General features: G+C 43.0%; 1 protein-coding gene across 1 annotated transcript in view; it reads right to left on the bottom strand.

Moving 5' to 3' along the window:
• LOC143329871 (vasoactive intestinal polypeptide receptor 2-like) overlaps positions 1–21,631 on the bottom strand; it is a 51,438-nt gene extending 29,807 nt beyond the window's left edge. The window contains exons 1-2 of the mRNA XM_076745994.1: positions 21,356–21,631; positions 4,168–4,273 (exon numbers count right to left, since the gene is read on the bottom strand). Coding sequence (XP_076602109.1) covers positions 4,168–4,273; positions 21,356–21,406 — 157 coding nt within the window. The 5' untranslated portion in view covers positions 21,407–21,631. The remainder of the gene's footprint in view (positions 1–4,167; positions 4,274–21,355) is intronic.
• Between the last annotated feature and the right edge of the window lie 4,206 nt (positions 21,632–25,837).

Genomic DNA, 25,837 nt, shown 5'->3' with positions numbered 1-25,837 from the left:
TAATAATTGTAATATGTACTTATTTTGGGCTAACTGGAGCCCCCGGAGTAAACCTCATGTAAGAGCAGGACAGACCTAACTGAAAGCTGCCAAAGCTGCAGGATCTGTGGTTCCTACAGCTGCTGGAGTGGATGGAGCCTTTTAAAGTGGCGGTAGAGACGAGTCCTTTCAGCCTTCTCTGGCGTGAACTTCTGTCCATGTTTTGTTTTGGTCTTTGTGAATATTTAGACGACGCTTAGGCGAAGATGTCCACCTTTTCATGGAGATAGATTAACCCTGTGACATATATGTCATCTGGGTAGCGCATAGGTTCCACAGTTATCTTCCAATCGTCTGCTTTGATGGTAACATCATCGAAAAACAAATATGACCAAATGTGGTGATTTTTGTGACAAATGACAGAGGACAGTTTGTAGAGCTGCATTCTGTCTTTGTCCACAGCAACCTCAACATAGTCAGAAGGAGCCACATATGCTCTATCGTCCACTCCCAGAAGGCGAGGCAAACAAAGGCTCAAAATGTCTGGGCTATTCCAGACCTGGTGTGTCACTACGGTGGATCCACATGTCTTACACTTTCCAACACTTGGACTGAAAACAGCCATGAGGAGAGAGTGAATGTCTTCACCTTGTTCTAGTAAAAAACAAGTTGTGCCCATGACTGAGGTGCTAGATGAGGTGATTCTACATCGTTCACACCAGCTCATTTCCGTTGTCGTCATCGTCGTTTGCACCCCGCAGTTTTGTAACCAGAACAATAAATGGTTTAATAAATCAACGGAATCATAAAATCCACAAGGAACCAGTCCTGGTAGGACCAGAATTAATTCGCTCAACGCCTCATAGATTGGTTTGAAACGGAAAGCCGTCCCAGGGTTTCTGAGGGCTGTTAGAAAGAGCCTCGCAAATGCTGGTGCCGTTGATAATTCTAACAACGCATCTGAGGATCGATGCTCTAATTTTTCTCGCACAAGTGCCAGATGTACAACAGATTGTACCGTTGCGTTCATCCAGCAATTATTAAAGCCATTTGAAAATCTGCAAATGTTGTTGCAGAGATTATTGTCGACCTCTCGTGCTGTGGTGCGCGGTGAAGCATGCAGATCCCGTGTGACGGGAGTAGGAGGTCTTCTGTTGGTGTCCACACCTCCAGCGCCCTCTTCTTGGATGAAGACGGTAACAGGAGGTTCTGTGTTGGCGTCATCTGAAGGTTCCTCTTTTTTGCTGAAGTAGGAATCAAAGAGCCTTCTGGTACCGTAAGTGACTAAAAAGCCCAGAGCAAAACCCAGTGTTAACATGACGCTGTGATTATTTGCCGAACTCCAAAGGTAAATACGTTCTCTGTGTGATTGTAGACTACTACTACTACAAACTACTTTATACTGTGCAATCAAAAACAAAGTGGGTTAAGTGTTCTGTGAATGTGTCTCATGTTCATTGAGGTGGTTATATTCATCACACATCAAAGGCATCAATCAGTGATGTCACACTGATGTCATAGTGATAAAAGACAAGATGCTGGAACTGAATTTAAAAAAAAACTGAACATTCTGAACCTTTGATCTCTCTCTCTCTCTCTCTCTCTCTCTCTCTCTCTCTCTCTCTCTTTTTAAAAGAAAACAACATAAAATAGAAGGCCGTGCATGCTGCGTTCACTGACATGCTTCATGTTGACTGACGGGAAAAGTCACCTTTCCCAAGACAAATAGATAATTTATCATTTTTTCGGTTGAAGAAAAAGACAGGCCAGTGTGCCTAGTTTATGGGATGTAAAAAGCCCGAAAAGCTAAACTGAACCAGTTGCAAGGACAGATGTTCGAAGACAGTCAGATGATTGATTACTGATACATTTTTTTAATGATTGAACCTTTATGTTTTCAGCTAAGTGCTATAAGACCACAAAATCTAAATTTCAAGGGAGACCTGGCCAAGATAGCAGCATTACAGTGTTACAAGCAACATGCATGCAATCATTAAAAACACACACAAATACAATAATAATAAAATTTAATTATATAGCACAATTCATACAAAAATGCAACAATATAAAGTCAAATAATAATGATGTGTGATAAAACAATAAAAATCCAAATAAATCAAACTAAGACAAAAAAAACAGCCACTTCAGGAGAAAGCCATTTAACAAAGAGGTGTCTTTAGACGTTGTTCAAAGGAATCGACAGATTCAGACCTTCAGGGAGGCTGCTTCAGAGTTTTGGGGCGTAATTAACAAATGCTGCCTGAGGAACAATCGAGAGGTTTGAGTCAGAGGAATTAACAAATCAATTACAGTGGGATCAAGCCGGGGAAGCGTAGAGCTGTTGGCGGGAACATGGGAGGCTTCTGCAGCCAGCGAGTCCAGGAGTTGGTCTGCTGCTTGAATCTGGTAAAGAGCGAGCACGCGATGTTCAAGTTCACTGATTTTTTGGACTTAGCCGAAGGCATTCAGAGCAGTCCAGAGGAGACGTGAGTGGTCACTTCAAGGTAGCCGAGCATGCCTCCACAACACGGTTGAAGCTTCCCAGGAGACACCAATGGAGGCCTCGGTGTGATGAAATCAAAGCTGATCAAAGATCGGATGAAAATGGTTTATAAATAGTCCATAAAATATTACAAGCAGATCATGAAATCAATTGAGTTTTCCAACAGCCACAAGCAGCCGCTAGCAGTAATTCAAATCCATTTTTTATGGACCTTGGAGTAGGGTAAGGCTTCACACTGCAGTTTCATTATGTTTTCCAGGTAATAGGTCCCACATACAGTCACATATATTCTACTTCAGTGTGTTGAAACTACCGTTCCAAAGAGAGCCAATCCATGCATGTACTCCACATGGTCTGAGAACACCTTTCAGTATGCGTCGGTGTTTTAGGCTAATTGTACACAAATGGGAAGATTAAGGGGAGTCATGCACTGAAACTATTTCTGCGCAAAGCTTCCTTCAATCTTGTTGCACTTTTTTCTTTTCTTCATGCTTTACTCCTTTTTGTTAGAAACACTTTTCGTTTTTCATGATTGTGTTCCTGCCAAGTTATGCCGTCAGTTCCTATTCACGGTCATTATATTCTGGACAGCAGACTAACAGGGTTTGTCAAGGAGCAGCAGTGTGTACAGCAGGTAGAACAACAGTCCTGTCAGAGTCAGTCTGCAGTAATTAAAATGCTACCGAGCTTGTTTCTGCGTTATGTCTCATGGAAGAACAGAAGCTGCTCCTGTAACGTGAAACAATCACTTCTGATATGAGCATATTTCAAACTTTCATTCATAGATTAAACTGCTTTTTCATGTCGAGGCCTCTTCCTCATGGCCTCCCTCCTCTTTAATTTGGTGGTTGTCTATCCAGCTAGAACAGTCTGGTGAATACACACCAGAGACGAGGTGCTGGTCAGGGCGATGACACACTGAAGAGATGACACTTTGCACCTCATCTTCTCTTTCATTTAAAATTATTTCTGCATAATTAACATCATATTTATGCTGGAAGCACTGGAGGCAGCAGCAGCAGCAGCAGCAAAGGAGCTTTACAGCCCTCCTGCATGTGTCTTGCCATGTGCAGCACTCTATCACTCCCCCTCCCTCCAGCACAACAAGTACAGTTCCACTCTGCAACATTCAAACACCAGCAGACGAAGACCACAAAATATTAAGAGCCAAGGCCACCGTCACCGATCGTGCCTGCCAACCCGCACTGCACAGAAATACAGGAAATATTTATGATGTGCAGAGGGCAGCTTGTCCTTGGAATCAGCACGCTGAGTATTAGGAACAGAGACTATGGACTATTTACACCAGCAAACACCAACAAACTATACTTACTGTTATCTAAAAAGTCACCTAAATCTTTCAGGCATGATTTAGTTAGAATACACTCCAACTCCATCACACAGGTTTTCAGTTACCTGCCAAAACTGGGATCAAACAGCAATGTGAATGCTTCTACGTCCTCACGTGGCAGAGGTCTTAATATACGAACAGAGTGTATGCATTCATGTATGAAACTTCACACATTACATACAGGTATATGTTGTGACATCAGCTTTCAGTCTGCAGACTCTACCTTTGTTGCATCCTCCCTGTTTTAAGATCCAGCTCACAAAGTTTTACTGGTTATTTCTCTGTTGTTAGAGGAAGTGTAGTTTCTAACTGCGGTTTAGTGAGTGATCGTGACCTTTACGGCTGCTGGAAGCCTCCTCCTCCTGCAGCCTCCTCAGACACTCCGCCTGGTCTCTCTCCACCTCCAGCAGGAAGTTACAGGTTGGATGCCGTCCATCAACCTGTGGAGGAAGTAGAGAAAGAAACAGATTTATATGTAAGTCGGCTTTCATGCTGCGCCAACAGTGTTTTCGGGACAGTCTCCTTTCATAAGGATCTTAAACACCGGAAGGAAAATTATTAGCATGGAGGATTTGACCAGATTGGTAGAAATACCTGCTGTCCATTTCAATCAATAAATAAACTCAAACAGCCTTTAAGATGAGAAAATCACAGATTCAATCTGCTTCATCCTTTCCTGATGCCGCGTTGCAGCAGGCTAAGCACGGCAGTCCAGACGTTTTCCAGCTCCGTCTGGAGTTCTGGAGGACGTTCGTTCGTCGACTCTCATCCCGACTGCTTCACACTCGGCTGCAAACCGGCCCACTGTGTGCTGAAGGATATTTATTTAAACCTCTTCAGTGCTGCCATGCAAAGTGATCCGTGTACGAGAACCCACATTGGCTGCAAAACTAGAGCCAGTCTTTTGTGGTTTGTCCTTTCTGGGCTACTGTAGAAACATGGCAGTGCAACATGGAGGACTCCATGGAAGAGGACCCACTGTGTCTTAAATTCTTTGGCCATATTTTTCTTGTTATTCCTAAAAATATCTGTTGGAGGGACATTTTTCAAGCCGATACACAGGAGAAAATCAAGATTATGATTGACAGATGAACATAGGGTCAAGATAAGCTGCTTAAACCGACCAGCCAACACCATGTGTGTGTGTGTGTGTGTTTAAAACCAGGAGAAGCAGATGAACTACTCGTGTGTGAGCCACATAAATCCTGAGGAGAGACCCTGCAAAACGACACCGGACAAACAACAAACCATCCTCCATGTTTTTGAACATTACTGTACACGTGTGCTTCTTTAAGTCTGCATCAGTTCAAGACATAATCATGTACATGTGTGCAGAGTCTGTACATCAGCCTGAAAACTAGGCCTGTGATCTGAGTTCGGCAGTAATACAAATACCGCAGTCTGGTTCCATCAGTGTTGTTGGTACATGAGGAATATTCTGATGTAACTGGCACAGAGACCAAAAACAAGAAGCACACACCACCCAAGCCCAGAGGAACTTGGTCTATTTTCATTTTATAGCTGCACTAATTACAAGCTTTTACACTAACAATGATCGGATGGCTAAGTTTCAGGTAAATTGAGTCACTCATAGCCACAAACTGCTGACAGAGGCTTCGACTCGACAGTTCACCCCAGGTCTGTGCAGCAGTGAAGCATCTTTCAGCTCATTGCTTTGGTTTCATGGTCCACAACTTTAATATTCCCGTCAGCTTGTTTCATCATCGAGCTCTGATGAAGCCGCTGTTCAGTACCTGCCCAGCACCAAACAGCCCTCAGTTAAAGAGCAGCTAGTGGAGACCAAACCAGAGGAAAAAGGAGAGCGACACACAAGCACGACTTCAAATCAAGGCTAATGCTGCTGCTGGATGTGTAGATGAGCAACTGTGTGCTATCTTTGTCGCCTTCAAAGTGATGCCAGGCGTTGGATATACATGTTGTTCCACTGCCCCAAATGGCAAATTAGGACAATTATGGCGCACTAACAACCGCATTTTTCATTCGTCATTCTTGGCCATGCTAAGGTACCAGTTGGACTCCAGTTAGTAAGAAGCATCGGCAGTCAGACCTCCACAGAAACCAGTCCGCTGACGTCAGTTTTGACTTATCAAACCATGTGACTGCACTTCACGTCAGTGTTTTCTGTCTTTTGACCACGACCACAATCATTCCCTCTAACAAAGTAGATCTATTGGTCTAAACGTAACCAGAAGTTAACCATGGAGGTGGCTAATTTGCTAATGCTAACGTCATGTAATCGCAAAGACGGAGACACATCAACAATCTTTCTCCACAATGACTCACGCCACCTTAAAGTTTTATTTTGCCAATAATTGGATCAGCAGCGTTTGACATAGTTCCCAGTGGACATATTTGTCCCCCGTCCATCACTCACAAATCCCCTCAGACAGACTGCAGCTCTTTATCCCCCTGGCATGAGGCGAGGCTGGCTGTCAAAGACAAACACACAAATTCAAACATGCAGACAGACGTGAGCCAGAAGAGGCGGCTAAACAGCAGTTTACTGCATCAAACACCAAAACAAATTACCCTGAATGTGAATAATAGATTAATCAGAATTACAATACTTTATTGATCCCTGAGGGGAAAGTGGGTTAGCTGCAGTTCTTTCTAACAGAAATGAAAATAGAAAGGGAATAAGAATGTACAAGAGAATGTAAAAAATATGGAAGAAATATGTAGAAATATGTAGACTATACAACAACATAAATCAAATTAACCTCAGACTGCTAACACCAACCAGAAGATGCTGATTTTCTGGTCAAAAAGCATCAAGACATTAAGGTAAAAAGGTAAAAAGGTAAAAAGGTAAAAAAAGAAGTAAATTTATACGAAAAGTGAGTTTTTTGGTCATCTAGGTTCCATAAAACTGTGGTTTAAAATCATTTGTGTGCGATTTCTGCTGTGCAGCAGCTCTTTCACTGCGAGGTTTTGAATGCAGGACTTGATCTGATCACCGCCCACATGTACGCTTCATGTCATCGACACTACAAAGAGATGCTGAAGACAGCGACAGAGCTATGATAACGGGCTATTTGTCCCAGCCGTCCCACAAGATTTGAAGACAAATTCCCTGGTTGAAGACATCATGTAGAAACCGAAGCTAATTTATCAAAGAGAAGAGGACGAGACGACGTTTGGCTGTTCAACGTCCGTCCACCAGAGAGATTCCTGATGGGCTGCTGAGGTGTGTGTTTGTCCGCTCGACGTGGTCGCGTGGATTTAGTGCATCACAACATCAGTCCGTCTTTGTTTGGAGGGAAGTGTCCAAAGACGACAAATGTTCAGGATGACGGCTGTCTTCAGTCGCCTTTATTGTCCTCCTGGTCCAAATGCCTTCATCAGAAGACATTACGCCAATAAAGATGACTGAAGGCCGAAGCTTCTGTCCTGAACCTTTGTGCTATTTGCATGTCTCTGATGTGGCACATGAGACGCCACTGAGGCCACCATTGCTCAAAATCGCCTTGTGTAACGTTTAACAAAGGACTTTGCTTTCCCAGTTTCCGAGCATCTTCACCCTGGAACGAGTTTTCAGTGACCTAGAACTGCATTTTCATGCGGACGCAAGGCTGAAACACGTAGAAAAGGTTTTAAAAATGCCCCTGTACGCGTTAGACTGTGGACTTTCTCGGCCGCAGTGGCTCTTTCTGCTCATACTTCTGCTGACCTCCAAAGCAGAAACTGTAAAATGCATCGCTTCCTCTTCAGCGCAGCGTGTCTCCTGACAGCGATTGTTTAGCTCATGGAAGAACTTATACACACCAGGCAGAGTCACTGCCGTATTACAGCAGCCAGCAAAACTGACACTCATTTACATGTGAATGTGGAGGGAAATTTATTTCACGGCTGGATGGAAACACAGTCCTGTTGCTCTGCGTCTCACACACACACACACACACACACACACACACACACACACACAAGCGAATCAATCTGTGTCAGATTCTGCTTTTAGTGGCTCTGCCTCTTCGCTTCTCTCCTCTTGTCTTTTCTCTCCCTGCTTGTCGTCCTTTGGTGTTTGAAGACGTTCTACAGGCCTCATTCCCACACCTGTCTGAGAGCTGTGTGTGTGTGTGTGTGTGTGTGTGTGTGTGTGTGTGTGTGATGCAGGAATGACATATTTATCACAGTGCTGGATGGCTGCCGAAGCCAATTCTAGTGTTTCATGCTCGAGAAGTTCTGTGTGAAGTATGAAACACACAACTTACACCAATTCGGTGCTGGAGACGTTGACGACAGTCCATGTGAAATCCATAAAAGCACATCTCAGTCAAATGCTCAGCAGGCCTGAGGATAAGTGGTGCACGTCGCTCACATTGGATGTACACAGTCTGCCGCAGGTGTAGCGTGCAGGCTCGTGTACAAACAATGGCTGTAGCTGTTTTAAAGTCCATCATGTTGCCCCAAAGACATTACAGCCACATCTCCTGTTTGGTGAGGCTGTACACTGCAGGTGCTTTCAGCTAAGTGCTAGCATCAACATAGCAACAAGCACACAATATTTACAGGTAATCTTTACCGAGCTGGCCATGTAACGCTGGGGTCAAACTAGATGAATTGAGCCCGATTTTGAGATGATTTTGTGATTTTGTCTGCTGTTTTTTCTTTAGTTTTTTCTGCCAGCATCTCACGCTGCTGTCGCCATGTCTGACAGTTGCTTCTCCCGCCTCCCCAACAACCTCTGAATTTGCATGTTTGTCAAATAAGAACGCGCCGTGATTGGCTGGTATCATACGTGAAGTCTTGCCAGTCACCCAGCCAAGACATGGCAAGGACTTAACCTAACTTCGTCCTAAGTGGATAAAGACAACCGTTAATATGTTTGATGTTCAACGTTTCGTGCAATCTTTTCCAACGTTTGACAAAAAAAACAACACACAGACACTCTGTGCCGTGTTCAGTAAAGGTTCATAATAAATAAATAAATAAATATCAGAATAAAAACAGAACGGTGGGAGCACATTTATTAAGTCTGCCCTCAGTTCATGCCTGAGCTTTAGAAATGTTAATGAATCATCTTATCAGCTTCTCTCCTCCGTGTCCTCCTGCTGTGGCTTCGTTCAGCCGCGCTGCACACCGGCAGCTGCTCGCCGCTATCAAATGAGCTTTGGGAGATGATCGTATTGCCTTGAGTTTACTGTTTAACGGATTAGAAATTACAGCAGAGGCTGACTGAGCAGGGAGCGGGTCCAGGCCCGCCGAGCCTCCGCGGCCTCTTTAAGTGAAACATCTGCAGTCCAGACAAAAACAAGTTAAGGACGATTCATTGTGAGAAGCAGCAGGAGACGCTCACCAGACACCTGCTGCATTCCAGACGTGTTTGAAAAGCTGGAAATCCCAACTTCCTACTGCATTTATCACGCTGATACCAAATGCATTGTCAAATTCCCTGTTAGGATAAAACTGGACAGTGTGTGCATGTCTTGTTTATGAACATAATGATGATCATAGTCAGTATACAGGGCGGACTGTTTGTCTACATCCTGTCCAGACCTCACTCTGACATCCTCTCTGTCTGATATTAGGGAAAATACTACAGGACACAAGCACCTTATTTTTTCTAATACAGAGCTACTCAGCAGTGAAAAGCATCTAAGCTGCCTCACAGAGTTGAACATAAACCAGAAACGTCCACTGCAAGTTGTTGAACAAAGGAAAAAATCGAATTAAAACCAAATACTAGATGATAAAATGTTGTTAAGAAGGCCATGAGTGAAAGTCAGACACTGATATCTCCTGCATCGTCAGACAGAAACGCTGTTTGGGGTGTTGAGGAGTCAGATGATCAGAAAGTCCTAATTTGCCTCTTTTTTATTACTTTGACATCAGTTTCTCTGTTTGACTACTAAAAAGAGATTTTAAAATCCATCACAAAAATCCAGGTGGTCGTATATGAAAGAGTTTGAACTTCACAGTGGGCCTCGACTGTTATTTACACCTTGCCTCAGGTGAATCCAGCGACACAACCAGGCGCACTGAGGACCCAGGTGGTGTCAACGACCTGGATAACGACCCCACAGAGGTTAAATACCCGGAACTCCCCACCAATCAGGTGGGGACCTGAAGAAGCCTCAAGGATGAGAGGTGAAACCATGACCTGGATGGCTGAGAGTCTTCACAGACATTTGATGAGCTTCCTGTCCTGTCAGGGCTGCAACAGGAGCTCATAAAATGTAAATATGGGCGATCAGTTTTCTCTTAAAGCAGGAAAATAACATTAGAAAATGCGAATGGACATCAGTTTAATCTGATGTGCTCTGTTCACATGGCTCTAAAATTAGAGTTGTCCCTAAGCATCTCTGTGTCACCAGCCCTCCTTATAGTGATGTACATGCTTTATCCAGTCATTTGTGCTCCGGCATTGTGGGTTCTTTGCTTTGTATAAGTTTTACATGACCATCTGTGGACAGATCATAGATGCTGTATGTCAATATTCATCTGCCCTGAGCTGTCATGGCTGCCGGCCACACGTTTAAACCTTTTTCCACTTTGTGGGCCACAACAACAGCAAAATGTTTCAGTCTGTGATGACGATGTCAGGGAGGATGGGAGTGGGGCTTTGCGCGGAAGACTGGTGACAGCAAAGACCGTGAGTCAGATTTAAGCCCGGGGTGTCACATGGCTCGACACTAGAGAGAAAACATTTAACACTGAATCTATCGGCCATCGTGTTTGACCTCCAAACACTTCGATTTCAGACCTTTAGGTGGTGATTTATTGTAAGATTATCCTAAATGTATACAGTTTCACACACACGAGGGATTTACAGGAAATGATGCGTGTATGCTCTACAAAACGAGGACTAACGGAGCAAGACGAACAGCCACAGCGAGCTGTTAGATGAGGAGCTGCAGGTAACAGGCTGCACACCTTCATCCCCTCAGCGTGTCCCCCTGTGTGTGCAGTGAGCAGCATGGACTCAGGCTGCAGGCTGGAAATTAGTGACTGACAGCTTTATTAAAACATGCTCGGCCACAGGTTGTGGGTTCAAACCCACCCATGAGCTCTGCGGTTTGCATGCTCTCCCTGTGTCAGTGTGGGTTCCCTCCCACAGAGGTGAGGTTAATTAGCAACTCTAAATGACCTGCAGGTGTGCTAAATAGCTAATGGATGGATGGACAGTTTGATTGGCTTCACTGTAAAAAGCTACCAGCTGCTATTCTCTTGTGTTTCTGTAGTTTGCTGTGACATTAAACTACCACGAGCAACCACAGGTGTTGTCAAGACCTTTGTGTGCGTCAAACAAAGTCAAATCTGTTCAAAAGTACAGTAAGTAGTCATGGTTAGACATCCAGAGGGACTGATCAACAGGCCTTCATCGCTTTCTGCCTCAGTTTTTATTTGGAGGCGGTGCAACTCTTGACAGGCAAAGAAAGAAGATATCTTGTTTTCCTCTTCGTTTCATCATTTAAATGTTGTTTCAATGCATTTCTCCACTTCATGTAAAGCACTTTAAAAACCGCCTCTGTGTTTCAAAGGTGCTGCTTGCTCTCTAAGGGATGACTAATCAGCACTTTGACATATATGTCACACGCTAATGACTCTTGAAGTGGCAGGTTGGAACAAACAAACAAATCTTTTGACATGTGTGTTTATAAAAAATAAATAAATCCTTGACACGCGGTTGGCTGATAAAATGAATCATTCTCTTCTCTCTGAACAGCTTCAGCAAACCGCCTCGAGTGAAAATGTGCTATCAGACATCAACAAATAGGCAACTGTTGTTGTGCAACAGATCCCCAAAGCAGAGACTTGATACAAAGGAGCGTTCACAGTCCTTATCGGAGCCGTGCTCGTGGGCAGCAAAGCCTATTAGGAGACAGAGCTCGTTCAGTCAGATTACACAGATAGTGGAAAATGTGGTTTCCTGATTTCTTTTATCGCAATAATCACACTGCAGGGGCGTCTTAGTGCAGCACGAAGCTCCACGTCTTCCAGCGAGCTCATGTTCTGGCTCACTGTGTAAATTTGCTTTGTTAAAGTCTGGCATGGTCACTGACTGTTAACGTGTGCTGCGCAAAGAAAAGTCTTCTCTCAACTTCAGCATCTGCCGTCTCGAGAATCATTTCTCCTTACTGAGCAATTTAGAACAGGCCTGTTCAAGGTTCAGTGCCTTGCTCAAGGGTGCTGTGCAGAGCCGGTAGCAGCAGACGGAGGGGAGAGCGCTGCTCAAGCATTTCCCCAGCTGGTCCTCTGGGTAATGAGCCTGCTATTCTGACCTTCAGGCAACGGCTGGCCCAAATTTAAGTCGTATAAATAAAACGAGACTCCGTCAGGATCCACAGATATGACAGCTGACCTCAGAGTCAGGCCCTGAGGCGCGACTCCACCTCGGCTCCACCATCTGCTCCAGGGTTCACAGTCACTCATGTATCAGTTGTTTAACCACAAACAGCCGCTGTATCGCTCCGGCCAAAGCCACCAGACTCCATTTACAGAAACAGTGATTTTATCATCGTGAAACACACTTCATTCAAAGTTAGGCTGCTGCAGCAATCAGCACCAGCTCAGGTTGGGTGGGATGACTTCACCGAATGGGGGGAGGAGCGAGAGCGAGGGGGCGAGCATCAGGGGAGCAGGATTTTCACATTATGACCAGGTAACGGAAACCTTGTCATGCATAAATCTGTACATCAATAAAATAATCATTGTAACTGCGCACACCCCTAATATGTGATGAAGTGTTTCTAAATGACTTCAGACTATACAACATATAGATGTAATATAGATAAATCTGGAAGAAGATGATATCAGCTGATGTCAGTCAATCAGAAAAAATTAGAAAACCATAAAAGTCCATGAACACGTGTACTGTAAAAGTGAATTAGTGAAGTAATAAGTCAGCTGAATACACATTAAATTAATGGTCTTCATGTTGAAAAAGTCTTTATATGAAGTACAACACAGTAATTAATCGACAGTGTCTGCTGAAAATAACTGCTGCTGGCAGAAAAACTGTCGTCAACACTTCTTGCTGTTTGGACAGGATGCCTTTAACGTGCAGATGAAACAGACTTTTCATTTTTGATGTGAATATTTCAGCTCAAACGCCACAAACATTCACTGCTTGACAAGACTTTGTGATCTGAACCACACCTTTGAGTGGGCGCAGAACAGGACCTTATAGGAGCAAAGATTCACTGGTTCTATACTTTAAACTCATTCACTTTGACTGTTCAGCACCTTGTTTGGGCGACATGTTGGGAATAAAATGTCTGTTTGTGCGATGTGGTACTTTTAATCACACTGAAAATACCATTTCAGGAGAAAATACAAGGAAACTCAACATGAAAGGACATCCTTGGTGACTTTCTATTTTTTTTTTCCTGTCAACAAATGCCATGAAAATGCCAAACCAACAACGAAATGATCCCACAAACAACTACTGTGCTGATAGACCTTCCTCCTCTGTGCCATAGAGCTCTATTATTGTCCAAAAACTATTAAAAACTCATCAGTGAGCCACACTGTTGCTCTGGATGACGCTCCTTCATTAAACACACACACACACACACTGCACCAAATACTCACAGGTGGATCAATCCGCCACTGAAAGTAGTTCCCAACTAAAGCACTATTTCCTCCTGTTTGAGGAACATTTGCTCATAAAGATTTTACATTATCAGTAAGAGTGACGACAGATTGTTGGTTTTGGTCTTTTCATGAGATTTGTTGACAAAAGAAAAACACCAGACTTATCCTGTAATTGTAAAAAACAGAGTTTGGGGCAATAACCAGTGTCAATCCCATTTAGGGTTATTTAGCAGATGCTTTTATCCAGTGTGTGATTTACAGTACAAAGGATCCATCAGTGAAATAGGCCTAAATTTAAACCCGATTATGACAACTAGAAGACACCAACAGCAAAGAGAGCTGTTAATATTTTTAGTGCCTCTATTATATTCTGCTGTGTTCTGCACTGGCTGCACATAATGGAAGCGAGTGTTTCATCGCATTGTGTTAATGTTCACGCTCACGGCACAAAAGCAACTGTTGGTAAGCAACTGCACATGAGGAATCACAGCACTGTGCTTAATCATAATGGGATATGCCTCGCTGCGTTCTGTGGCCTAAAAACAAGGACAACAAGCAGCTTTCCAAAATAAGATCTCCTTCTTTGGGAAGAAATTACTCTTAGTCTCTCACAAATATACTGTATGTACAGCAACTTTACAGGGTTGTTGACTCTTCCAGATACCCTGATGAAAACAGCTCGTCCTCATACCTAATCCACTGAACAGGTCGATTACCAATAACTCCAAGATGTCATATATCCCCGTTGATGAGAACCAGCTCAGACGTACCAGGCCTTCATCATCGTGGCCCTTCATCCTCGTATCATCAGTGTTGTGAATCTCACAGTTTGTTGAGGTTTGCGGAGCAGAAGGTCCAGTTTGTCCACATGCAGACTTTCTTGTTCTTTATACTACATCGCCTGACTTCCTCCTCTGCTCCCATCACAATTACTATGGCCACCAGAGGTCGCCATCTCACAGTAAATATAAGTACTAAGATCAACAAAAACCTTTATATGAACCAAAGAGGACCAACGTCAGCTTCTCCAGGTGTTAAAAACTGGCACAAATAACTCAATAAATAAATGTGTAATTCAAAAAAAGTGCCATGTATTGTAGATGTCATGGAAATGTGGATTCTACCAGTCGGATCCATCTAAATTTGACAATAATCGATCATATGTACGTTCATTTGTGCCTTTCCCTTTGGAAAACTGAAGTGCTAGATGGACGGATGTTCTCTGAATTATTGATGTAAGAGCGCACTCAGCCTCGGTGGTCGTCAGCTGCTCCTCTTATCTCGGCTCCACGTCAGCAGCAGACTTCCTGACTCCAATACTCCAACTTCAAACACCCAAACACAAAGTGACGTTTTTTCTCTTTTTAATCATTATCTGAATTCACAGGTAAAATAAACCCTGATGACCTCTTAAAATCCCCAAACCACCGTATTCAAGCTTTTAACCAAAAACCTGAGCAGAGCTTGATGCTCCTCGAGTCAGTATTTCTATACCCACACCCAGACAATTACCAATTATCACCCAGCTTTAGCCGTATGGAGCTTTTGAGTCTTGGTTTCTCTAACACAAAAAGCTCTGATAAGCCCACTGTGGGCCCACATTACCTGCCAGGCACCAAACGTTTGTCAGACAAAGGCAGTAGCTGGTGAGGATAGTTCCACAGCTAACAGCTCAAGAGACAAATGCTGCTTTCAGGAGCTGGTGGAAACGTTTCCACGTGTCTTCTGGTGAGAAAAGTGTGTCCACAGCTCGATGCTCAGGCCTCTATGTGTGCGTCTGTGTGGCCACTAAATAAATAAATAATGTAGTTTTAAGCATATCGAAGGAACAGAACGCTTATCTGCTTTCTTTACAGACAGGATGTGGTTAGCGTAGCTTAGCAAAGACTGGAGACGCCGACCTCTGTATCTCTTCACTGTGTGTGCTGTGACTGCCTTTTGCTGGACACAGAGACTTCATGTGGAAACCTGCATCAGACCAGATAAACCAAGTCCTCCAAACGAAACAACAAAAAGTCATCTTCACCTCCTACAGCTGCCACAGCTCACTGCACAGAGGCAGATCCGCGGCACGAGGTGGCCTCGCTCTGGATGTTTGGTTAGGTTTAGGCACAGAAACGACTCCTCCTGCACTGTGAAATCTGAGGTTTTGACACTCGCGTCACCTGACTGCCTCTTTAGCTACAGCTGGTGCCGAGCTTCGTCACTTGATCGTAAACATGTCGTGTTTGAGCATCTGCTGAAAGTCCTAAAACTGCTCCTTGTGTGCGTTTCACGTTCACTGTGTAACGCCTGAGACGAGCAGCTTTCTATCTCAACCACCATGCAGCACTTCAAAGAGTTTCACTGCTCCAAAGGTGGGAGATAACGGAAGAAACCGCTGTTTTCCTTCCAGTCAAAGGAAACCGTGCTGGACTTTTCCACACGGCAGTAAACTGACTGCAGGAGCCTGAATCGCCACAGAGCCTGGCAGTGATAAATCAACACGTTTTCACATGAGAGAGAAGGCAGCTGCAGCTCTTTCTTCCCCTGCTATGTGATCCCACGGTGGGTCTCACGGGACTCATCCTATTTGTTTCCATGAAAACACCGACAGGCACCACAATCATCACCTGGCACCGTTAATTAAGGTGTAGCTCACAGCATCCAGCTCACTGGTTTGGACTGTACCATCCAGCCTCGCATGCTTTAATGATTCCAGCCTGGTTCATTCAGCTCCATATTGTAGTTTCATATATCAATGACTGTCCTTCCTGCTCTACAAAGTGTGATCATTTGTAGAAAGGAAAGATGTTTGGGCAGGAGATCTTTTTGCATTTCTGAAAGCCTACGAAGCGAGTTGTTCCGCTGATCCAACTTCAAAGTGTCACGTAAATCTTGTGTCTATTTGGAGAAATGTAGGCTTGAAGCCGCGCTTCACTCGCGCTTCCTTTCGGTTGTTTCCTATTAGAGAAGGCGTGTGGCGGCTTTGATCACTGCTAAAGTGGGAGTTGCGATTTTATATACTTTTGTACTGACGCCTTGATGCCTCGCTGCTGAAAGGCAACATTAAAATTCTCTGTTAGCATTCGGCCCATAATTGGATGACTGACTGCGATGCGAGCGTAGTAGCGTGGGTGTGGGTTTGGTGGATGCCAAAGCGTCCTGTTGATCCTTCTGGAGGTGGAAATACCTGCTCGCATCCGTCCTGCTGTCCTCTGTCAGCCCTGCCAGCTCTCCATGCAGGCACCCTGTGTGATTTAATACCACAGGAGATGCATAAAACACATCCTGTGGTTTGGAAAAAAGGCTCAATTAACCAGAAGACATGAACATCTGGCTGTTAACACCAAAGGTCAGTCTCTGCAGATCAGTCGGACCAAGGACGTTAGACGACTTCATGGGCTGACGGGTCATTATTGGACAGTATGGGTGATTGACTCATTTTCATTGTCAATGTTTTATGTATTCCCATGATAAAAACACAATCTTACACACATTGAATATCCACAGTGTTTGGCAGCAGAGGATTTTGGGATACGATGTCTCTTGCTGCTCCTGTCCCAACTTCTTGGAAACATGTTGCTGCATCAGATTCAGAATAAACATGATCACACTGTTTTATTTATGTTTTACACGGCGTCCAAACTTTTTTGGACATTTTGTTATGTTTGCTCCTCTTGTTGGTCGTAAATCAGCGTGAACTCAAACTGAACCAAAACAAACAGGGAACACTGCATCATTTTCCTCCCCTCGCTCTGAACCACATGAACCAAGCTGCAGGTATGAAACCCTCCTCAGACGCCTTGTTTTCTGTGGATTGATTGCTCCGTACATGTAGATAATGACCGTTGTTCTCTCTCTTGTTCTCTGTGGGGAGGCTGGAAGTGTGTGATGTTGTCGTAGCGTCCCGTATCCTGGACCAGGATGACCCAGATGATAATATGAAGACATCTCCATCACCGTTCGGTACCTTCAACACTGGCTGCAGAAGATCTGACTGTTCCTCCTCATCACGGCGTCGTGTGCCGTTTAATCTCGCTTCTCAGACACTCAAATAAATCTCACGTGCTTGTTACGAGGGTTTAGTCTGGAAAACATCCAGTTAGAATCGACCGAGCCGGCAGCTGAGTCTGAGACGAGAAGAGCGCGCTGCAAAGAGCCGCTCTTCGTCACACTCGCATTGTCACGCCATCGTTTCCCAAAACAATGAAAACTGATTTTCTAAACACAGTTCTCACCCAGAGACTCTGCCAATTCTGCTCCATAAAACTGCTCCAAAAACACGTTAACACAACAAGCCCAACGTGAAATTAAAGCATGCTTTGAGTGACAAACAGCACTGACTCTGGGGAATGCGCTCTTTATTTCACTTTCTCTTTTTCATTTCATGTTATCTATCGGTTGCATGCAAATTGCTTTTTTTGTGTGTGAAACTTTCTTTTGGAAGTGATGAGTAAGTAAATGAAGGGATGTTACAAATTAACCTAAAGCAGAATTATACACGCTGAACGCAGCTGAGGCTGTTTTTCTCTGCTCCTGATTCTCCAAATTGGCATTAAGAGATTATCCTAAAATGGAAACCGGTGAGGTTCTTTTCCTTTTTTCATCTTCAGCCTCTGAGTTGCTTCATCGTGGTTTCGGCTCTGCACGCGTCAGCCGTCACCTGCCAGTCAAACGGTGCGAGCTTTGATGTCTTCTTCCAAGGATTTTCTGTGGATAGTTCGGGTGTATTAGAGCTGGATATGGTGCAGCAGAGCGAATGCCTGCTTATTCAGATTTAACCTGCTTTCTGTTCCTTACTGACATGAAAAGAACTTTTGGACTGATTATCCAACTTAGAGAGTTTTCATGTCCATGCAGTCAATCGCCTCATATTAGAAACTGACTTTAGGCTACAGAAGCAGTGAGAAACAGCAGCTTTCAGAGCTTTTATGCACTTTATTTTCTAGGTTTTACTTCACTAATGTGAAGTGTATTGACGGGTGTTGTTGTTTTGCATCATGTATTTGTATTTGTGGCTCATAAATGTTTTGTAGGAGTGTGAAATTTAACTTTTTTAAATCCGATTTTTTCTTGCATTTCACAGCAGCTCTGCGCTGAAATGTGTTTTTATTTTCTTCAGCTTAAATTCGATGATTGTTCCTGTATTTCAAACGAGGACAAATGATGAAAAACAAAACTAGATTTCTTCTCTCCTGTCCTTTATGAAAACATTTTCAGCAGATGTGTGATAACACACCGGCTACAGCTGATTCCAGACATCCGGTACTCTTTGTTCTGCCAAATAACATCAGATAAAATCAACACAGATGACCTGGAGTCAGAACGTTGCTTCTGCTGTGCGCTCATTTCCAGTAACTGAGTTTGGGTTTAAAATCCACGACGCTGAGTTGGATGTGGCCATCCTGCAGCTCCTGTTCAGACAGATGAGCATCATGTACAACTGTGGCTGCGAGCCAGTTCACACCTGAGTCCCTGCTGTCCTGTGGTGCACTGAGGCTGCAGAAAACATGCAGACTGGAACATACATGAGGGCAAATTAAGGCATACAGCCAGTGCAGGAGCAGATACCTGATCAATCTCTTCAACTCTCATTATCACATTACAGTTCTCAGGAGACTCATTACAGCATTATTTATCATCATTGAAATGAATTCAATGTAATGACAGATTCAAGACCAGGAATGTGGTGTTTAAGGTTTTACTTTAATATTAGAGGAAAACTGGTAAAGATGTCAGCCTCAATCAGCTGGACCACAAAAAAACTACATCTGAAACTCTTATTTACAACAGCAAGTGTCGTCCTTCAACGCCTCATCCCCTGAACACCACAGGATGGCGACTGTAACACACAAGCTGCAGGAAGTAGACTGCCCCTCTGAACTTACTAAGACTTTGTATCACATAAGCAATGATCTCACATCCCAGCTCGTCCTGTTGCTCAACACACTGTCAGATTATATTGACTGTTCGTCACAACATGGACGTTGAGTCTTGCTAGCATAACGTTAGCTTTCTGGCTCACAGCTGAGCCAAAGGGGAGCTCAGCAGAATAGAAATATCTGCTGTTGGTGAACAGCGTTTCCATTACATATGAGCCTTATGGGATGGTGGTGATTGCTCCAACCCTCAGGTGCTAAAAGTTAAATTTTTGATTGCAAAACGTGTGAAAAGACAAACGAATGGTCTTGATTCCTGACGATGGACCCTGAGGTGGACATTAGTCTGAAGACACAGACAGAAGAGTTTAACATGTTTGCTGCAGTTCTCTTCCATGTTTCTGTGTTTTACACAAGTGACCATCAAGGCCTGCTACCTTAACGTTTCATTCTGTATCACGCTGCAATTCAGTGAGCTGAAAACACGTGTGAGCGCTTTGGCACAGTGCACTGGACTGAGAGCATCAACACTGTGCCACAAAAGAGGACAATTTCTGTCCAATCCAGCAAAAATCACACACATGCAAAAGTATCAGATGGAGAAAAGAGGGACAACTGGCTCAGACAGGAACCGAAATGTCTGTCATATGATTATTATCACCCAACAAGCATCTCGGTTTACAGATCCAGACTCTGTTCTTAGCTTTGTTCATGCAGCCAACGTTTACACCAAACTCCACTGACTTTATTGAGAATTTACCGAACCAAACCAAAGGATACGAGAGCATGAGAGGGATGGCCAGAGATTGTGTGCTCGCGTGAAAAGGCAGCAGCAGTTTTCATCAGTTAGATAATTAAACCCTCACGTTTGTTTTGGGTGATGAGAACATTTTGACAGCCCGGTCTGCTTTCAGTCAGAGGGAGAAGAGAGAGAGGCTGTTTATCCTGAATGACAAAAAAAAAAAAAAAAAAAAAAAGTGGGATAATAGCTGAGAGGACGGCTCGACGAGAACAACCAACAGTGACAGATTATTTCCACAAACCATCTTCATTAATGAGAAAGAGAAATGCTTGAGGACGACTTCAGCTGCCCCGATTACTCCCCACAGAAACAAATATTTTCATTATCGTCTGCCGCTTATTTTCTCGATTAAACGTTCCCACAGCCAACGAGACTTTCAGTTTATGGTCACATAAGACAGTAAAGAGCAGCAAAGCCTTAGATTTGACAAACTGGGGGAATATTTCCATAAAATAGCAGCTGATTAAGCTTTAGTGAGATTCCACATCAAAATGTATTAATTACAGATAACTTCATAGAAATATGCCTGAGCTGATTAGAGCTGAAACACACTTTGTTTGAACAATTTTCATAGTCAATTCATCATTTAACACAACCAAATACATATATGTTCAGATATATATTCAATATTCATACATATAATTTTCATGGTTGCAGCTCAAATCTCATCATGCATCTCAAATGTGAATATTGGGGGTTTTTGACTGTTGGTTGGACAAAACAAAACAAGGTCTGCAGCTAATGATTGTTTTTATTAATCATTTAGTCCACAAAATGTCAGACAGTAGCAAAAAAAAAAAAAAAAAAAAAAAAAAGTATGTCCACTGTGAAATTTTAAATGAGAGAAAAGAAGAAATTTTCAAAACAGAAACCAGGATTTCGAGTATTTTTGCTTAAAAATGGCAAAGTGTGCTTTTTCACTATGACTGCAGTTAATTAAGATTTCATGGAGCAGATGAAATGACAGTAATAATAACTAGCTGCTGCCTGTAATTGATCCGTACAACTGTTATACTGGAGGAAAATATACATGAAGACAGCAGAGAACAAAATACCATAAAAATGTGACAAATCCACAGCTCAGCTGTGAAGCACAAAGGTCAAAACCTTAACCTGGAACAACACTGACAATATAAAGGTGATGTGTCACCATTGCTCATGACAATAAAAAATAAATATGTGACTTTACTAATTCAAATTCAGCCTTTTTGTAAATTCAGTAAATTAGAATCTGAGCTTTCAGTATCATTTTAATATATATATTTTTTTTCTTTTTCAAATACTGCAGAAACGAGACTCACCGTGAGCGGACAGGTCGAGAAACACAAGGCGACGAAGAGCAGAACTTTCATGTTCACTCCTCAGGTGGAAGAAGCCCCGCAGTCAGCTGTCCTGACAGGAGACTCTCAGGTGAGATCAGGGGTCCGGGACTTCATTTAAACTCCACTTCAGGCTGTTTCATCCCGGAAACAGGATGTGAGTGTTTCATAAACTCCATGGACGTGAAGGGAAAAACGCATAAAAAAGGAAGAGAGCCAGAGCTGATGTCCTGTATCCACACCTCCACAGAGCAGAATGCGCGGAGAGATCAGCTCCCCGCATCTGCCTTCAGCCGTCAAGGCACAACGATAAGCGCTGACTTCCGCTACTGCGTTTCAAAATAAAACGCGTACCGAGGCTCGCTGCGATATAGAATCAATCTAGTTGAGTCATAACAAATTTGACTTCAATTGTTTTTGATTTGGGAAGAATAAAATTTCAGTTTGTACAAATTGCAGCTACCGTGGCTTAAAAAACCAACTAAACAGACGGATTTTAGCATCTGTGCTCTGACTTCCTGTCTGTTTTAGAAGTGATTGTTAAAAGTCCTGCATTAAAAATAAATAAAATACGAAAAAAAAAACGTACTTGACGTTTTAAAAGGAGTGTCAGTCCCCTGTGACTGTTATACTATTATATAATATATCAATAGATTACTTTTACTTCTTCATGTAAAAGCAGGATTTCACTGCCGTGGTTATTTGAGGTTGAGCTCATTTTTAACTATTTGGTACAAAGCTGCAACCAGTGATTATTTTCATAATGGATTCATGTGCTGATTGTTTTAGTTATTGAGTATTTGAGTCTTTAGATTTGAGAAAATACTGAGGAACTGTGCCACAATTAGCCAGAGCCCAAAGTGAAATGGTAATACTTTGATTGCGAACAAACATATTACATTTTCATTTTTTTCTGAGAGATAGTCTTGTGATAAAAAATCCAGACAGTAGTTCCACAACACTTGCTGCAGGGGGTTGGTGTTACTGCTCATGGATTCATCTGGAAAAAGAAGAATATGTTATTTCTTCTTCCAATAGTTGCATAGTCTCACTTTAACAGTCAGAACAGCTTGACTGCAGACTGGAGCTTTGAAAAGGAAAGAAATTAACTCCCAGTCAAACTTCAACAGTTCTTCTGTCTGAAAGTCTCAACACTGTCTCAACAATTGACCTGGCCGTTCAGGAAATTACTTCGGGAGTAATCTCACACCAGAATAATTGAGACTGACTGAGAGAAAAAAGGTTTTAAATAAAGTAAATACAGCACATGGACAGTGGACAATGAGCTAAGCAGACACCTGCACACTCATTTTTGTGCACAGCCCTTTTCTTCCAATGTAAACCAATGAAAAGGTTTGAGACTACCAATACTTCGTCCAATCCTCTGCTGCTCGTTGATAGTCTGGGTCAAGATGTACCTCAAACAATCACTCTAGTTTTTTGGCGCAGGCAGTGTTGAATTATGTCCGTCACTACATCACAGTGTGGTGATCATTTTTCAAACTTCTCCATGAAAGCTTGGAGTTTATGGTCACAGTCTTGACCAAAACAGCACCTGACAAGATAAATATGACCTTAAAGAGGCTGTGAAAGATGCCGCTCACAGGAGAATTATCAGCTGAACCTGCAGCTCCGGCTTTATGGAGCTTTATAGCAAACAGCAGGCAGACGCAGTTAGAGATTAGCTGGTGGAGCATTTAGCAGCTAAACAACCAGATATTTATCTCATGAGGTGGTGGAGAACAAAAACGGAGCTAACAGAGAGCGAATATTGGACTTACATTCATCAGGTGTCACGAACATGAACGATCATGTTGCTCCATAACTGCTGGATGTGTACAGCTAAAAAGTTTGACGGATCAATTAAAAGCATAAAAATATGGCAGTGTTGTGTTCACAACTTGCTTCTGCAGGTTTGAGGAAGCTTAGTTTCAGCTCTGGAGCTTGTATGAAATACGTTTCCAAAGTCAAACTCGACTTTTTGTACAAAATCTGCATGAACAAGTCCTTAAAGTGCTCAGTGGAAAAAATGGAAGGCCGAATAAATACAATTTCCACAACATGAGAGCAAACTCCATCTGCTGGTGAGAAACGATGGCCTTCAGGGTTCAATACTTTGTCCGTCCAGATAGGATTCCTTGTTCATTTATCTTATAAAACACAGAACATAATGGATTGGTCCATGGCGCTCACCACCTGCTGTTCACAGTTTATCCACTCTTTTAATTACCACTAATGATGGCTGCGATCCAGGCATCTTTAATCCCCGCCACATTTTTTCTGTCCAGGCAATCAGAGCTAAACAGAGGCCCCGTGTGACATGTTTCCTCCACAATAGATGAAGGCTGAGCAGAACAACAGAGCTCTGGGTCAAACTAGGGTTTGTTAGTGACTCACACTGTGAGTCCCAACACTCAGATACCTCTCGACAGCCCATAACCTGGGGTTTCCCATAACATGAACATTTAAAGGTATTTCACAGTAAACGTATTTGAGCTTCAATGATACCGCAGCTTTTCTGCACTTTTTCAAAGAGGGTAAAAACAGTTTGGGACGTATTTATAATCATAATCATCATCATGATTTTAATTTGCGCAATGTGCAAAACGTTCATTATCAGCATGCACCTTCAGCACTTCACACATCTGTTCTTTCACAACATCTGGAGGGGCCCATCCTGCTGTTATATTTGTATCTCACTCAGAAACGAGGAGCCGGAAAGTTACGCTCACTACGATACCCTGCTGGAGAGTCTCAGATGCAACAGTATTTTAACCAAATACCTGTCCAGTAAAAGAGCCTAAAACGCCCGTCCAAGGCGTACCCACAGTAAACTGACAGCTGCTCTTCAGCTATTTGGAGTACATGCATGGTTCAGATTGTGTGTAATATCACTATTAGTGCTGAAATCCATTATTTGAGGTGCCAGGTGTATGGAAGAATTTCATTGGCTATTGGAAGCGTCAGCCATCTACAAAATCGGTTGTGATTGGCTCAGTTTTTATTGGCTTCTCCAGGTGCTCGGGCTCATGTGGTAGATCGTGATTGGTCAAGTGAGGTGTCGTTTGAAAGCTGGACTCCTCAGAGTAACTGTAGACAAGATGGCGTCCATCTGTAGACGTTTCCGGAGGAGGAAGACGAGCACATCGCCTGCTAAATTGAAAGGAGAAAACATCTTTGTGTGGATTATTATCATGTTTTTTACTGCAGTGGATCGATTGAAAATAATGGACAGATTAATCAACAATTAAAATAGTCATTGGTTGCAGTCCTGGCTGGGTGGACTACTTAAAAACAAACACCAAGGACAAGCTAACAAATTCCTTTTTTGCAGTTTCAGCTCAGCTTTAAGACTGTTGTGAGACATTAGTGCTTGAATCCTTGTGAACTTTGGGATTTTCAATACAGATTGAGATTACAGAGAACGTCTTTGAATGTCAAGTAAAGGTCATTAGACTGAAATATGCATCAGGTTATCAGTAGAAGCGTCACCTCCGACCCTGAGATGAAACGTCTTGATTCAGGGGCTGAAATACATACCAGAGACACTCTCCCCTCTCTCCATTATGAATGCACACACTCTTGGATGTGCGCATGCTTTCCATCTTGTTCAGTATAAACTCGGGAAAGCAGAGCGAGGATGAAGTGGCACATATTTACACAAAGCCAGAGACCATCAGCTGCCCCGCCGTAGGCCAAAGTATCAACACTGCATTAAAATGTGCAGACAGAAAACGTAAAGCAGTCACTCTGTCCAGCTGCTTCAAGGGCTTTATGGCTTGTGTATAAAGCCACATTTAAACAGTGTGGCTGTGTGAGCACACTCTGAAACAGAATGTGCCCGCCCTGATCCCTTATGTTATGAAAAGGAGCCATTTTTCAGCTGAACCGACAGATCTGCTGCTGTTGAGACAGCAGATATAAAAACTACCTGCTCAATCAGACGTCGTTCTGCTCTAGAAACCAAATGAAAGCAGACAAAAGTCTGGAGGCGAACAACTTTTCGGTCATGACCTTGGTACCAAGGATGACTGTCGTTTTGTCTTTTCAAGAGTGCGCAGCTTTTATTGTCCTGTGGATAAACCGAGCAACAAACGTTCAACGCCGAATGTTGATGTTTACGTTACGATTGTTTGCTACGTTAACCACTCGTAAAGGTCTGCTGAAACGCCACTAAAGACATGGATCGTCTCTAAATGAGACAGGGTTCGTTATTTACGTTCAGCTGTCTTATGTGAGACTGTTAACGTTGATTTAACAAGTGTTAGTCGTGTTGCTTGTAGCTGTTACTTTAAATCTATCAACATCGATTTAAAACATTAGCTAACGTTACACCATTTCCACCATTATCCGACTTGGCTCCTCTGGACTGCAGACAGTTAACAAAAATTTTTTTCCATCTTTTTTTGGTCAATTTCTTGAATTTTTCAACCTACTGACAACAACTTTCCTCTTGGTGTCTTG

This window comes from Chaetodon auriga, chromosome 12 (assembly GCF_051107435.1).
Source record: "Chaetodon auriga isolate fChaAug3 chromosome 12, fChaAug3.hap1, whole genome shotgun sequence".
Classification (NCBI taxonomy): Eukaryota; Metazoa; Chordata; class Actinopteri; order Chaetodontiformes; family Chaetodontidae; genus Chaetodon; species Chaetodon auriga.
This window is presented reverse-complemented; position numbering and strand designations above follow the sequence as displayed.